Source organism: Capra hircus, chromosome 6 (assembly GCF_001704415.2).
Source record: "Capra hircus breed San Clemente chromosome 6, ASM170441v1, whole genome shotgun sequence".
NCBI lineage: Eukaryota > Metazoa > Chordata > Mammalia > Artiodactyla > Bovidae > Capra > Capra hircus.
Genome location: NC_030813.1, coordinates 100102353 through 100118602, shown reverse-complemented (window position 1 = coordinate 100118602; position 16250 = coordinate 100102353). Strand labels below are relative to the sequence as shown.

The following is a 16250-nucleotide window of genomic DNA, read 5'->3' as shown; positions in this document are numbered from 1 at the left end:
TTGCCTGAGCAAAATATACGGTTATTTTATAAACATCTTTAGTAGGCAGTTACATATTCATCTCTGGGTGCAGGTAGGATGGCTATTCAAGCTTGTGTTGTTAGGCTTCTCAATTTCTAATCTATCTCCAATTTTTTTAAAGAATACGGGTCTTATTTAACAGGCATCAGAGAGTTACTATAAGCACATATTATCAGAATTCCAGCAGAAAAACAATTTATTAAGGAGTTCCTGAAGAGAACAGTTTATTTGTTCTTTGAAATAATTTAAAATTTTGTGTCAAGTTAACAAACAGACTACCTGCATAAAAGTACACCCTGTAGAATTGATTTATTATTGTTTGTTAGGTACTTCCTGCTCTATTTGAGTGTGATTGTAAGAAACATGATATTTATTGTAATAATGTAAGAAACATTTCTATTACAAGGATATTATAAGTTATATTCTTTTATTAGGATCCTTGGAAGGAAATTTTTATAGTATGAAAAGTAGAAGTACTTTCTTAAGTATGTGTTTTTCTTACCCAAGGACCTCGTGGACCATATAATTCACTAGGTTTTTTTCCTGTGTATTTGGTCCCAACTTCATGACTAAAACGTGGCAAACATAGAGGTCTTTTTCCAGTTCGTGTGCCTAACCTTGATTTTTTTTTAATTTGCATTTTTTTTTCTTACTTTTTGTTTATTGTGCTCAGTCAGTAAGACGTGTCCAACTCTTTGGGACAGCATGGACTGTAGCCCACTAGACTCCTTTGTCCATGGGATTTCCCAGGCAAGAATATTGGAGTGGGTTGCCGTTTTCTCCGCCAGGGGATCTTCCAGACCCAGGGATTGAAGCCATGTCTCCTGTGTCTCCTGCACTGACAGGCGGATTCTTTACCACTGAGCCATCTGGGAAGCTTTTGTTTATAATTTGTGTCCTTCCATGCTACCTAAAGAGTTTCTAGAATTTGGTTGTACAGGCAGGCAGCATGTAAACAACCATATTTAGGGAACATCCCTTTAAAAGGCAGGGTACTGGCTTAGCAAGGAATACAATGCTGAGTGAGATACATTTCCTCCCTTTTAGTGACATTTGAAGAGAAAATAAGAATACAAAATATTGTTTAATTTTTTAATAGAGAGCTATCATTATAGTGATAGGAGACACAGAATTCCCTTTTAACTATAAAGATATTTAAAAAAAAAAATTCCAGACGCATCCAGTTATATAGCTATTATAGTACTCTTTCTTTACGTATTACAGTCTGTTCAGGTTTTGTTTTCTTATTGTCTTTGCTGAACCTTACCAGTTTAAGAGTGATTTATTATTTTTTTAAATAATTTTATTTATTTTTGGCTGTGCTGAGTCTTTGTTCTGCGTGAGCTTTTCTCTAGTTGTGGCGAGAGGGGCTGTTCATTGTTGGGTGTGTTGGCTTCCCATTGCAGTGGCTTCTTTTGTTGTGGAACATGTGCTCAAGGGCCTTAGACTTCAGTAGTTCTGACTCCCAGGCTCCAGAGCACAGGCTCAGTAGTTGTGGTGTGTGGGCTTACTTGCTCAGAGGCATGTGGGATTGTCCCAGATCACTGATTGAACCCGTGTCTCCTGCATTGGCAGGCAGATTCTAATCCACTCAGCCACTGGGGAAGCCCTGGTTTATTCTTAAGTACATTTATTGTAGGGTTTTTTTTTAAAGTATATTTAATGACCTCATTCATATTCTTATTCAAATCTTTTGGCTATCTTGTTTTGGGAATTATTGAGGTTAGAATTTAGAAAGTCTGATATTACAAGTTTAGTGAATTCTTTATTTTAGCCTAGGACTTAGTCACACACCACTTCTCTCTAATTTCTTAATCTAGATTTCTTCAGAGAAACTATATTTTCTTAAGTTTATTAGTAAGATTAATTCAAATTTGATAGATAAGTGATTTTTGGCTTTTAGATTTCGTTTATTTACTCATTCATTCCACAAATTATTTTACATGCGTAAGGAAATGTGGCTAGGTGTGATTTGCTGAAAGAGTTGTATTTTAACCTTACTCAGATCTGAAATAACTGTGCAAGCATATACTTTTTTTAAACTTGGTTTTCCAAGTCACACCACACTTTTAAAAGCACTTTTAAAAATAGAAGAAAAAGTTGACAGGGCTGTGTTAAAAATGTCTTTGTCATCCACAGGTTTTTGGAAATGCTCCGCCAAATACAATGACAGAAAAATTTTCTGATCTGCTGCAGTTCACAACACAAGTCTCACGACTGATGGTGACAGAAATTCGAAGGAGAGCATCAAACAAATCCACAGGTATTTGTCACAGAAACCACCAAAAACTGATTTATTTGAAGGGACAGTTTGGTAAAAGTGCTATTAAAACCAAGCAGAAAACTGACCCAATGCTAAGCTCAGAGGTATTAATACCGTTTCCTGTTCCCTTTCTTACAGTCACAGGCTTCTGTTGGTATCAGCACCTACTGCTCTTAAGTGGGGGTGGTCTGCTTCCCATGGACCACTACCACCCCAGCCCTCACTCTTTTAACACACTCTGTTTCCTTCTGAACAAGATCCAAATTCCTAGCATGACATTCAGCACACACTCAGGGTCTGTAGATACACACACACACACACACACACACACACACACACGGTGCGCATGCGTGCACTTGCCTACCCTTTTTATTTCTTGTTATCTTTTTCTGTTTTATTTCCGTATATTTCAACCAAACTGAGTTGCTTGTAGTCCTGTGTGTGCTCTTTTTTTCTATCCCTGTGATGCATCACCGAGGAAGAAGCGTCTCCCCCATCCACCTATCTTAGTACATCTAAATCTCAGCTTGGATTAAGTCACACTTCCTAGACAGAATGTTTCTTGATTCCCTTAATCAAAGAAACAGTTCTCTCTTGTTATCTATTTAGCTTCCCAGGTGATGGTTATGTGTGTATCTTTCTAGCAGACCATCTTTCTTCTTTCCAATAGACCGTAGCCTGCAGTCTTTACCACAGGCCTTTACACAGTAGGCCTTTTGTAATCACTGCCCGAATAACTGTTCTTGCTCATAATTAGGTAATTTTAAATTTCATAAAGTATTATTCCTTTTAATCAGAATTAAAATATGCTGTTTTGGTTGTGACTACTGTTAGTCATTTTCTAAAGCAGCAATATGTTTGAAGGATTTTACCTTAATTTTTACCTCGTTGTTTTGGTTTTGTAGCAATTGTTTGAGTGATTGCTTTCCTACTAAAGCATTAGACCAAGAAATCAATAATTTAAGTTTTGCTTCTACTATCTGTTTGGAATATCACTTACCTTTTCCATCCATTGAATTACTATTTTTCCAATAATAACAGTACTGTCTTTGCTATATAATACTATTTTAAAATTTGGTTTCTATTTTTAGTTTGAAAAGTATACAGATGCATGGTTTTAAGGGTCAAATAGTTTATAGATTTATTAAAAACAGTATCTCCCTTCCACCATGCTGGTTCATCCTCCTTTTTCACTCTTAAGATGCAGTGACTTTTTACGTCTCTTAACTGCTTTTGATATTTACTTCTCTGTCTATAACATGCTTACAATGGGTGCCCTTGATTTTTCATATTTAGATTCTATCTTCTGACTTCCCACAAGAGCAGTGGGACTTTGAAGCTCACCACCAGTACCCCACAGATGCACACTTCTGTATCCTCATATCATTCTATCACAATTTGATTAGCTCGGTATTCATTATAATATTGTGTCTGAAAGCACTATGCACAGGTGAGCCATATGGTATTCTCTGATTATACTGCCTTTCTTGAAAACTTCTCCACCTCTATCACTAGTTTATAATTGCCCTTTTTTAAAAAAAAAACAAACTAGGCTTTCTACATTTTCATTAATACATTCTTCCTCCCCTACTCCTATGTTTTCCTGAATTTCCCCTTAATATGACTGAGGTGTCTGATGTTTTGTCAATTTCATCTTGCAAATAGCTCTTCCAGAACCTTCTGCCTGCTTTGATCTGTGGTAGTTGCTCTTTTGGCCAGCTGGACAGCTGTCATTTTTACATCTTAACTCACATCATCCTGGGATGTCTTTCCACTTCTTTGAGATAGAGACTTGGTTTCCCGAATCTCACGTCTTTTTTTCTCAAATTAACTTCCTCATTTTTGGTAACATATCTTTTCCAGCAGCTTCCTGAGAAAAGATGCATTACAGTTATCATTTTTGATTTTGGGTTTTTTAGTTTGTTTGTTTTTAGAAATCTGTGAGTGAAACTTTGTTTGACTCTTGCTGTGTGAGATGAATTCCTTCCTCTTATCCAAGGAAGGCGATAAATTTAGGGTGACAAGCTTTCAGGGACCAGGGCTTCGAACAGACCTTATCACGTCACATAGGATGGCTTTGTTGCAGAAAGGGGGAAACTCATAGAACCAGGCTTCAACAGGACAAAAGAAGTCACAGGTCCATCACCCTCATCACCTCACAAAGAAGTGTGCATGGGATATTCCACCTGCCCAGAGCATAAATGCAGTCTTAACAGTGAAGATGCAAACTGTGATCTAAACTTTGAGTTCTGGATGTGAGTCCTTCCTTATTCGATGTTTGTAGGAGTTGTGTGAGAATGCTAGCTGTTTAGTTCCAAGATATTTGGGGGCCCAGAGGAGATTACAAGCCCTCCTGCAGAGAATAGAAGCTGCGAGGGTCCTAGGATGTTGAGCTTGGGTGCAGCACCTCTGGGAGCATGGGCAGTGGTAGCTCTTAGCTGGTCCTTCTCCAGGCAGCCCAGGGTGATGCCTCAAGGTCATTTTGGAAAACCTCATGGCTCACATGACATTTATCCCCCTTTCAGTGGATATGTCAGGTTCTGGATTCAAAATCATTTTATCTCAGAATTTAAAAATCATTTCTCCATAATATTCTAGATTCCTGTCCTGTTGAGAAATCTGAAGCTATCTAGATTCTCAGTTCTTTCTCTGTGGCCTTTATTTTGTTTTTGTTTTGATTCTTTTTTTTATAGAAACATTTAAAATCCTATCATTGACCCTCCTGTTCTAAAATTTCATGATAACATGCCTTGGAGTGGACTTATTTTTGTACATTATGCTGAGTACACTGGACCTGGGAATACATATCCTTTAATTTTGAGAAAGTTTCATGAATCATTACATAATAATATCCTCCCTACTCTTTTTTCTTTCTTGTCAGATGAACCCCTAAGTCTCTTCATTTTCTTATCTTTTCTCGCTTGTTTTCTATCTTTTTTTTTAACTATTTGCTAAAAGAGCTTTTCCATTGTGCTATCTATTCCTTCTATGAGTTTGTTTTTTTGTGACATGATATTTTTAATTTCTGAGAGGTTCCCCCTTCCCCCACCTTTATTGTGCTGTTTTTCTCTTAGCTCTCTGAGGGGTTTTTTGTTGTTTATTTTTTTAAGGTTTGTTTTCTTCCTCACTAGTCTGTTTCTTTCAGGTTTTTTGTTGTTGTTTAGCTATTTTTGTCTCGGTCTTTTAAAGAATGTCCTCACATGTCTCACCCTTGGCCCTCTGCTGCTGTATTAGAATGGAACCTTGGAAAGTTGCCAGGTAGCTTGTGGGTGGAGCCTGCAGCGGTGGCCTCAACCCAGGGTCATCTTGCTGAGCCATTCTCTAGACCATCTTTCCCTTGAGCTAGACAGTCCCTGGGAAAGTATGTCCAGTCTTTACTTAGACAGTATATGTCTGACTCTGAACTCTTGAGAAGCTAAGTAGGAAAAAGGTCTGAGGACCCTCAGCTTTTAGTACATGAGCTTTCTACTGTATCTGTGATGCACCCACAACTGTGCTTGCTGTAATGTCATTGTCCCCCTTCCACCCCAGTCCAGACATCCTCTGTTTTTCCTTGTAGTGACTAAGTCTCCAGTCCAGTACCCACACAGTGAGGATCTGGGCTCTGGCTGCTCTTACACATACTATTACTTCACCAATCCTTCTGTCCCCCATGCACTTTTGCTTCTCAAGGTGCTCAGTGCCACCAGTTCTTTAGCCTCTGGAAAGTTCTGTTGTAGTAAATTGCTTTTGTATTTCCCTTGCTATTGCTTTATAACAGGAATTTTTCTTCACAGTTCTAGAGGCTGACAGTTTGGGATCATGGTGCTAGCATAATTGGTTTCTGATGAGATCTCTTTTGCTGGCTTGCATATGGCTTCTTTCCCCACGTGGCCTCACCAACAGAAGAGAAAGAGTTCTCTGATGTCTCTTCTCTAAGGGCATTAATCCCACCGTGAGGGCCCCACCCTCCCAAAGACTGAACCAGTTACCTCCCAAATGCTCCATCTCCAAATTCCATCACATTAGGGGGTTAAGGCTTCAAATAAGAATTCTGAGGAGACACAATTCAGCTCATAGCAGCAAGGTTTCAGGATGGAAAAGAGATCAGTGCGTGTGCTCAACCTTTCATCTTAACAGGGGGCCCATTGTGGAGTCTTTGGAGCAATAGCCATTAAAGTACTTTTAGATTGAGAACCAAAATCTCTTATTAATCAGAAGCAGTATGTTACGTGAATTGATGCATAGCTTTTAAGGTGAGGCGGTTTTAATTATATTTTTACTCCTTGAAGCAAGTCTAGCAAGATGATTAAAATAGTTTAAGGTAACCTTTCTGTCTGTTCGCTTCTTCCACCCAAAATGGAGTTGTATACTTTTTTTTATCTTTATTGATTTCAGTTGCTCCTATGGAAGCGAAAAGTCTGTCTAAAATATAAGATTTGTGTTTCGTATGCCTTTTTGGCTATTTTAATTAGGTAGTGTGAAGGGAAATTTCTTAGTCACGTGTTGACTCCAGTCATTGCCATTTCTTTCTGGTGTGATGTTTCTAGATTAGGAAAAAAAACTCCAAACCTTATTTATACTCTTGTCTGTTGCTGTCTTTATGAATACTTAATCTGCATGTCTGTGGAAAAACATTTTTCTGCATTGGAGATTTGTTATTCCTAAATCTCTTTACAATTTTATATCTGTAGGGCTATTTTTTAGAAATAATGAAAAATATCTTAAATGGACGAGAACATGTCTCATTGTTAATTACAGTAGTCATTACACAACCTTTTTTTCTTTTTGAACTCTATTTTGAAATACTTTGGGACTCACCAAAAGTTGCAAAATAGTACATAGAGCCCCTTTTTCCCTTCCTTTGTCCACATCCTCCACTGGCGACATCTTGTTTGCAGGTATTTTATGGTATATTTTTTTCATACTGTGTAATTCCTTGTCATTTTTAGTTTTAAACTCTTGAAATTAATTTCAAATTAATTTCAAAAATTAATTAAGTTTGAAAATTAATTTTGAAATTAATTCAGAATCAGTGAGATTCAGTGCAGTTTTGTAAGTTTTACCTGCAGAAGAGAAACCTTTTCAAATTACCCTTTCTCGATTGATCTTTTGTCCTCTGTCTCCATACCAGTTAGTACTTAGTCAGTCATCTTAAATGCTTCCTTTAGAGCTTCCATCATCATCTGAAAGTGTCATGTTTATTTAGCTATTTAACTTTATTGTCTGTTGTGTTCACACCTTTATCACCTAAAAAGAATGCACGTCATAGACTTGTTCAGCCAGTCAGTCATGTCCGACTCTGCCACACCATGGACTGCAGCACACCAGGCTTCCCTGTCCATCATCATCTCCCGGAGCCTGCTCAAACTCATGTTCATTGAGTCAGTGACGCCATCCAGCCAACTTGTCCTCTGTCGTTCCCTTCTCCTCCTGCATTCAATCTTTCCCAGCATCAGGGTCTTTTCCAATGATTCGACTCTTTGCATCAGGTGGCCAGAGTATTGGAGCTGCAGCTTCAGTCCCTGCAATGACTTTTCAGGATTGATTTCCTTTAGGATTGACTAGTTTGATCTCCTTGCAGTCCAAGGGACTTTCAAGAGTCTTCACCAACACCACAGTTCAAAAGCATCAGTTCTTCAGCACGCAACCTTCTTTGTGGTCCAACTTTCGCATCCATACGTGACAACTGGAAAAACAATAGCTTTGACTAGATGGACCTTTGTTGGCAAAGTAATATCTCAGCTTTTTAATACACTGTCTAGGTTTGTCATAGTTTTTCTTCCAAGGAGCAAGCGTCTTTTAATTTCATGGTTGCAGTCACCATCTGCAGTGATTTTGGAGCCCAAGAAAATAAAGTCTGTCGCTGTTTCCATTGTTTCCCCATCTATTTACCATGAAGTGATGGGATCAGATGCCATGATCTAGGTGCTCAATAAATTTTTTACTGACTTTGCCATAGGATTTCTCTGCTCCCCCTCCCTCCCCATCATGCTTTGAAAATGGGAGGAGTGTTAGAAAAGCCAGCTAACGAGAGGAAAGCATAGTTTTGGAGTATCTCCTAAGTTAGCCTTGAAGTAAGAACTCTTGCTATTGGAATCTTTCTTCTTTTCTTTCATTTTCAGCCTTGAACATTGGAAGTTTGATCAATATTGTTATCTAAAGTACTTTCATGGAGATTTTTTTGATCTTTTCCTAGGAAAGAAATTCTAGACTTTGAGGTGCTAGGTGCATCCTGAATAATTTTCTTCTTGCATATCCTGTTCTGGTTCTCTGATTGATTGATCAGTTAATTTTTATCGGTAAAAACACATAACACGAGATGTGCCCTCTTCAAAAAATTCTACATGTACAATATAGTTAATTGTAAATACAGTGTTGTACAGCAGGTCCCAAGAACTTTTTCATCTTCAGTAAGTAGCTGTAACTTCATACACATTTATCAGCAACTTCGCTTCCTCGTCCCAGCCTTTGGCAACACCATTTGACTTTCTGCCTCTGTGAGTTCAGCTGCTTTCAATACCTCACGTATCCTTTTATAGGAAGTTATCATTGAAAGTAATTTTGTTAAGATATACATGCACGTAATTTTTGTCCAAAAAAAGGCAGATAGAATGAACCCTCTGTTCTTCTTTTGAAGACTGGGTCTATTTCTTGTGCATCAGAGCAAGTTTATTTTTCCAGGACTCTGAACTTGGTATGGAAATACTTATTTTGTTTGTTACCTGATCACCTTTCACATATCAAGTCTTTTTACCAGATCACTTGCTATATGCATTATAGATATATCAGGAGGAACCATGCTTATCAGCAATTCTGTTGTTTAGACCTGTCCATCAGAAGTTAGTAAAAGGTGAAAGTTTTAGGTAGATCAACATGCAGAATGAGTACGTGGGCTGATTTGTAATACATTAGTCCTCTTCTCTTGGTCTCTTAATTTTGACTTAGTTATTGCCTTCCTGTAGTTTTGTTAAAAATACGTAGTAACTCTCATCTAATTTGAGAAAATATATACTTTTGTGGCCATATTGTGTACAGGGCATGGCTTAAGACTTTCCTCTGTCTCTTCTAGTTCAGCCTACGCAGCTACTTAATTCGTAAGGTGCTTAACATCACGTGGTCGATTTACATCACTGGAACAAAAAATTCCCACCAGTGTAAAAATAGTATCTTCAGCTTATTATTAAGGGCTTTGCTGCATGCTAGGTGCCACTGTCACTCCCAGTGGTGCGGTCCCCACTGGGCAGTAGCCCAGTGATCGAGAAGCCAGGGATGCTGACCTCAGTTGGCACCTTGTCCAGCATCTTGTGGCATGATTAGTAGAATGTAGTGAATCCCAAAGTAGACAACCTAGCCTTTTTTTTTAAACAGAAAAACAGAGTGTCCCGCTCTCCTCCAAGGATTTCAAAGCCACAACACCTTCAGGTAATTTCATTCCCAAGATGTGGTTACGTATTATCAAATGGAAAGATGCATGGAAGCTATGAGTTCGAATACTGTTTTCTTACTAACATGAAAGTGGGTTCCTTTTTTTTTTTCCAGAATGGGGGATGGTGGAAAGGGACTTTTAGGGCTTGGTTACATTATTAGTGAGAGAAGTGTAATAGTACTATTGATGTGCCTCACATTATCATCCTGAAGCAAAAATTTGAAAATAACTATGCTTTAAATGGACTTTAAAGGAACAAATTACTGCATTACACTTACTACTAACATATTTTGTGTTCTGCTTGTTCTGAATGCTGTCTGATTGAGTTTACTTTTATTCTCTCAGTGTAGACTGGGAACTTATATTTCCTTGAAAAGTGTCTGCGTTCTATTCTTACTTAATCTAATAATGAGCTCTATTAACTCCATTTCTGTAATTTTTAGCCTAACTATATGCATTGAAATGCAGGATGAAAGCTAAAGTTTAAATCAAATGATTGGCAACTCTCAAGACGGGCTAATATTAACATGTCTTTCCATTAACTCTTATAATCTTAAGTCAGCATTTAAATTTGCATTTGTTAAGAATTAGAGCAATTCATAGTTCATAATAGTAGTAGTAATGTTAGCCAATCAGTCGTGTCCAACTCTGTGACCCCGTGGACTGTAGCCCGCCAGGCTCCTCTGTCCATGGGATTCTCCAGGCAAGAATACTGGAGTGGGCTGCCATTCCCTTTCCAGGGGATCGGCCCAACGTGGATATTGAACCCAGGACTCCTGCATTGCAGGTAGATTCTTTACCATCTGAGCTGCAGGGAAGCCCCATAGTTCATTATACAGCATTTCGTTGACTAAGAGTGTTTTTCTTTCAGAATTTTAAGAAATTCTGTGGTTTACAGATGTTTAATTAATTTAATTTACAGACGTTTCTAGTCTACATAGTTATTTTAAAGAGAACACTAAATATTATATACTTTTACAGTGAGCTTCTTGACTTATTTAAAATAAAAACTGAGAGATCCCATTAAGTTGTTTTGAATAGCAATATACTGAAATTCTGCAGTTCATGGGGTCTCAAAGAGTCGGATATAACTTAGTGACTGAATAACAAATAACTGAGATTAATAGGTAAGAGTACATTAGTTCTTCTGAGTACATTTGTCATGTGAAGACATGTCATGTTTATTTGTCAACGAGAGTTTCCAGTCTCACCCTATCATTCAGCCACAACCACTATCCAGACCTCTTTGTGCTCAGTTGCTACTCAGTCGTATCCCACTGTTTGTGACCCCATGGACTGTAGCCCACCAGGCTCCTCTGTCCATGGAATTCTCCAGCAAGAGCACTGGAGTGGGTTGCCATTTCCTACTCCAGGGGATCTTCCCAACCCAGGGATTGAACCCACGTCTGCAGTGTTTGCTGCATTGGCAGGTGGACCCTTTACTACTGAGCCACCTAGGAAGTCCCCAGACCTTTTTGTACACTCCTATAATTCAAATCCAGATAACACCATTATATGCTATTGCTGATGTAACTCATCTTCACCATCTTTTTCTCAAAAAGAGCAGTGATTATTAAAGCGGTAAAATTGTTAAATGGATGCCATTAATAATTAGACTGCCTTGATCCTTTTCAAGGTTTATTTTCCTAATTAGTATCTCATTCAGTCAATTCAGCAATCTACCAAACTGTTGTAATCTTTAATAACAACATTTTTGTAAATACATTGTCTTTTTGTATGTTCTTTGTCAATGAAAATGAAGGAAACCCCACACACACTTATAAATGCCAATAATCAGATATATGGAACTGTTTGAAACCAGGAAACATTTTTGGTATTTTGTATCTCAAAATAAGCATCGGCATTCATTGTTGGTAATTGGCAGCTTACTGAAGAGCAGTGAAAATACATTTGTCCAATCATTGTTAATAGTGTTAAGTAATATAAGTGGAATCCAGAGTCACTCAAAATATGTCTTGTCTATAGGTTTCTAGATTCTGTACCAGGAAGATAACTTCCTTTTTTAATGTAGGTTTAGTTCTTCAAAATCTTTTTTCTCTCTGTGAAAGACATAGGTAGTGTTGACAAGTTGTTTGGTAATCAGTGGTTTTTTTTTTTTGTTTTTTTTTTTTATGAACTAGAAATCTATTACATTGGTTTAACTGTGAAATAATCAATTTGAACACTGCAAGTATTTTTTTAAGATATTGAGTTATGAAATAGAATTGCACAATTTAAAACCAAAGTTGCCTAGTTTTGAAGAAGCCTAGGAAATGAAAGCATAGCATGCCAGCTTTTGATTGAGAATTTTAGCCAACTGGGAAGGAGCGGTCTTCCTTACATGAGCATTTAATTCCTATCAGGGAAAGACTCCTCCTGTTACATGTAATAACAGATGCCTGGATCCATTGTAGGCTTGCAGGAAAAATTTGCAGGTTAGTTTTTACCAATGACCTTAAACTCTGATAGCTCAGTTGGTAAAGAATCCACATGCAATGCAGGAGGCCCTGGTTTGATTCCTGGGTCAGGAAGATCCGCTGGAGAAGGGATAGGCTACCCACTCCAATATTCTTGGGCTTCCCTTGTGGCTCTGCTGGTAAAGAATCCGCCTGCAATGCGGGAGACCTGGGTTCAATTCCTGGGTTGGGAAGATCCCCTGGAGAAGAGAAAGGCTACCCACTCCAGTATTCTGGCCTAGAGAATTCCATGGACTGTATACTCCATGGGCTTGCAAAGAGTTGGACACCACTGAGTGACTTTTACTTTAAACCATGATTGCTAAAATGATTCCTCAGTGGTATTCTTTTGTTTTCTTCTTTCTCTATTTAATCAGCTTTGAACATTGCTTTTTATGAATTACTCCCCCTTTAAATCCAAATTATCCAAACCTCCTAGTGTCCATGAGAAGTTGGATTCCATGTGTCCTTCTTTGATCCCCCTGGATTGTTTATTCACTCATTTAACAGGTGTTTATTGAGCTCCTACTTAGTGTCAATAATGCGCTCCATACAGGGGATCAGGCTCTGAACAGTGCAACCAAGGGTCGACTCCCATGGTTTTATTTTCCTAGAGAGGGGCAAGAGACTAAATCAGTGAGCATGAATACAATAACTTCAACACTTATGAGATACTGAATATCAGAAGTAAGCCAGGCTTCAGTTGACTTCTCTTTTCCAATAAAAATTTTTTATCACTGTCTTTATCTTTACAAGCTAGACAGCCTGGATTTGAATATAAGTTGTCCCTGACTAGACAAATTACTTATCCTCTCTGTTTCTCAATTTATGTTGCAATAAGGGGTAGCTCAGTCGTTAAAGAATCTTCCTGCAATGCAAGCGACACAGCTTCAGTCCTTGGGTTGGGAAGATCCCCTGCAGAAGGGAATGGCTATCCACTCCAGTATTCTTGCCTGGAGGATCCCATGGACAGAGAAGCCTGATAGGTCCCAAGTCCATGGGGTCACAAGGAAAGACATGACTTAGCAACTAAGCAACCACCTCCACCAAGGGGTATAAGAATAGAAAGTAACTTACTGGGTTCTTGTAAAGATGAAATGAATTAAATGTACAAGTACTTAAAACAATCCTTATACAGTTAAGAGTCAATACAAATAAGTAGCTAAAAAATTTTCCCTTTAAAATGTTCTTTCAAATGGCAGTATATAAAGATGAAATATGCTGAGCGCAGTTTTATACATAAGCTTCATATTATTCCCTTATTGAATAAAACTCTTTTATCTTGATTGTCTTAAATGGAAGAAAACAATACCTCTAAAGTAATCTGTGAGTGAGTGAAGTTGCTCAGTCGTGTCTGACTTTTTGCTGCCCCATGGACTATAGCCTATCAGGCTCATCTGTTCACGGGATTCTCCAGGCAAGAATACTGGAGTGGGTTGCCATTTCCTTCTCCCAGGGGATCTTCCTGACCCAGGGATCGAACCCAGGTCTCCCGCATTATAGGCAGATGCTTTACCATCTGAGCCACCAGGGAAGTCCTAATCTAAATTCTGTCTATTCTGCATCCTACATCTTTATGACATGTGTTCAGTAACTTAGCATGTTGGCTTAGAGTGAACAGATTGGATTTATTTTCTGACTTTAGTTCGTCTCGTATATCAGTATGAAAATTAATGAACTTTATACTGATAAAATTAAATGCATGGTTTGGGGTTTATCTATTTTCCCTTATCCTTAAAAATATAATCAGCTAAACTGACTTTCAGAGATTCTTCCAACAGTACAGTTCTGTGAATGACTCCCTCGTTGTTTCTATCTTCCTAATATCAGCTGCTCAGGTCACCCCTTGTTTGTCTCACTGAGCGAACCTCCTAGTTTGTTTTCCCCATCAGTGTCTTTGCCCTTCTAGTTTGTCGTACACATCACTTTAGATTAATCATTTTAAAATAATCCTTTCATCATCTACTTTGTTAAAGAAACTACATTCGCTCCCTCTTGCCTAAAGAGTCAAGTACAGACAGCCCCTTAGCTTACCTTCATAAATAGATACTTTCTATCACTGCTATTGATATTAAACAATATTCTCAGCATATGCTCTTCTAGAATGTGAACGAACCCTGTGTTATTACAGTTCTTTATCTCGATCATTCCTCTGGCCACACTTTGGTTTTAAAGCAGTATGCCTAATCTCTGCTTCTCTCCCTTCCTCTGTTTTCCAGACAGACATGGACTTGTTTTCCAGGCAAATTTAACTCAAATTTCCCTTCTTCCATGACTATTTTTGACTAGTTTGTGACATACTTTTTCTTAAAATCTATCAGTTGACTTTTTATTTTTCTGTACTTATATGATAATATCTGCATATACCAATAAAATATTACTCTCTTTAACATAATTTACATGTCATTTATCTCCACCTAATGATTTTCCTTTGGTTTTATAGAGGCTGCAAGTCGGGCCATAGTCCAGTTCTTGGAAATCAATCAGAGTGAAGAAGCCAGTAGAGGTTGGATGCTTCTGACAACAATTAATTTGTTAGCATCCTCTGGTCAGGTGAGATCTTGCTTTTCGTGTTTGAAGCATCTCTCTTTATCCTCTTGGGATTTTGTCGAATTAGATTTATCATCATATCTAAGTAAGATTTTATGATAATCATTGTATTCTCCTCCTTCACCTTGCACATTTTTCTGTGCTTCTCACAAGACCTCTGTAAGGAAGTTAACATTTCCATTTTACACATGAGGAAATGCTTAACTTAGAACAGTGTTTTCTGTCTTTGTCATTAGAGTGTGTGGTCCCGTTTGTACAGCACACTGGGCAAAGAGATGAACTCCCTGCAGCTGGCCGGAAGGAGCCCAGGAACTCTGGCTCCCCAGGCCCAGCCCAGAGTTTCTGTGACCCATGTTAGGGAAGCTTCGGCTCAGAAGAGTCATCTGAGATTCATCCGAGGTCACTTAGCTATTTTCAGCATAATATGTATTACCTTTCCACTTGATTTATTCCAGAGTTTGTTTTTTTCCCCTTTAAATCAACTTTAAGCATCTGTCATGATAGATATGGCACATAGTCATTTATGTGCTGTTCGAATACCTGATTTGTGACCTGCGATGTTTTGGGGGTGAAGGAAGTTTATTCAACCTTCTAAAATCTGGAGTAGAATTACCTATCAAAGTTCAAACCAATCTTGAGAACGACTTTTGTCTAAATTACAGCGGGCTTTCAAATACCTCGTGGATCACAAAAGTAAGTGTGACATTGTTCAGACTACCATGACAGGCCATGGGAGAAACAGTGCGCATTTCTTGGTAACGATGTCCTGAAACCAGTTACTAGCCCGGAATAATTACTAGCCCACTGGAATGATTACTAGCCCACTGGAATAATTACTAGCCAACTGGAATAATTACTAGCCCACTGGAATGTTTTCTTTTGGAATACCCTGTTTCCCTCTTTGTTTGCTGGATTTTGTTTTGTTTTTTGTTTATTTTATTTTGGAGCACAGTTGATTTATAATATTGTGTTGTGGTTTTTTAAAGCAGAAAAGGAGTAAGACTCAATTTATCCTGATTTACCTAAGGCTGACCGAGTTTTACCTTAGTTTAGCTTAGAAGGCCCATACCTCAGGAAACTCCTCAGTCCTGCACACATGGGGATGTTTATTCACCCTGAGTACTAAGTAACCTTTCATATGGTCCTGAAGTAGACCATTGTTTTCATGTATCTGTGGCCGTATCAGATGACTATCAAAATACCAGTTCTGCTTGCTATTGATGATAGCTGTAAGTGACTCTAAATTGCTGTACCAAAATGTGGTTGGGCTAAGCATAACATGTAAAATAATTGTGTTTAATTGGAATATATGTAAGTTTTATTCATATTTTCTGTAGATGTTCCGTTTTCCTTTCTCAATTGTGAGCATGGACTGTGCTCTACCATAACACCTAGAACATGGTAGAAAGTCAGTAAATGTGTATTAACTTACATGTGCACACATGGATAGACCAATTTATAAGCATAAGAAAAGAATCAGAAGAAAAGAATCACTTAAGAAAAATTTACAGGTGTTGCCAGTTAGCAGTTTGGATATCCAGTTGTACTTTCA

At 38.1% G+C, this 16250-nt stretch overlaps 1 protein-coding gene across 4 annotated transcripts in view; it reads left to right on the top strand.

The window, feature by feature from the left end:
• WDFY3 (WD repeat and FYVE domain containing 3) overlaps positions 1–16250 on the top strand; it is a 279597-nt gene that overhangs the window by 99056 nt on the left and 164291 nt on the right. For all 4 annotated transcript variants that reach the window (XM_018049687.1, XM_018049685.1, XM_018049684.1 and 1 more), the window contains exons 4-5: positions 2161–2284; positions 14592–14701. In XM_018049687.1, the coding sequence (XP_017905176.1) occupies positions 2161–2284; positions 14592–14701 (234 nt within the window). The remainder of the gene's footprint in view (positions 1–2160; positions 2285–14591; positions 14702–16250) is intronic.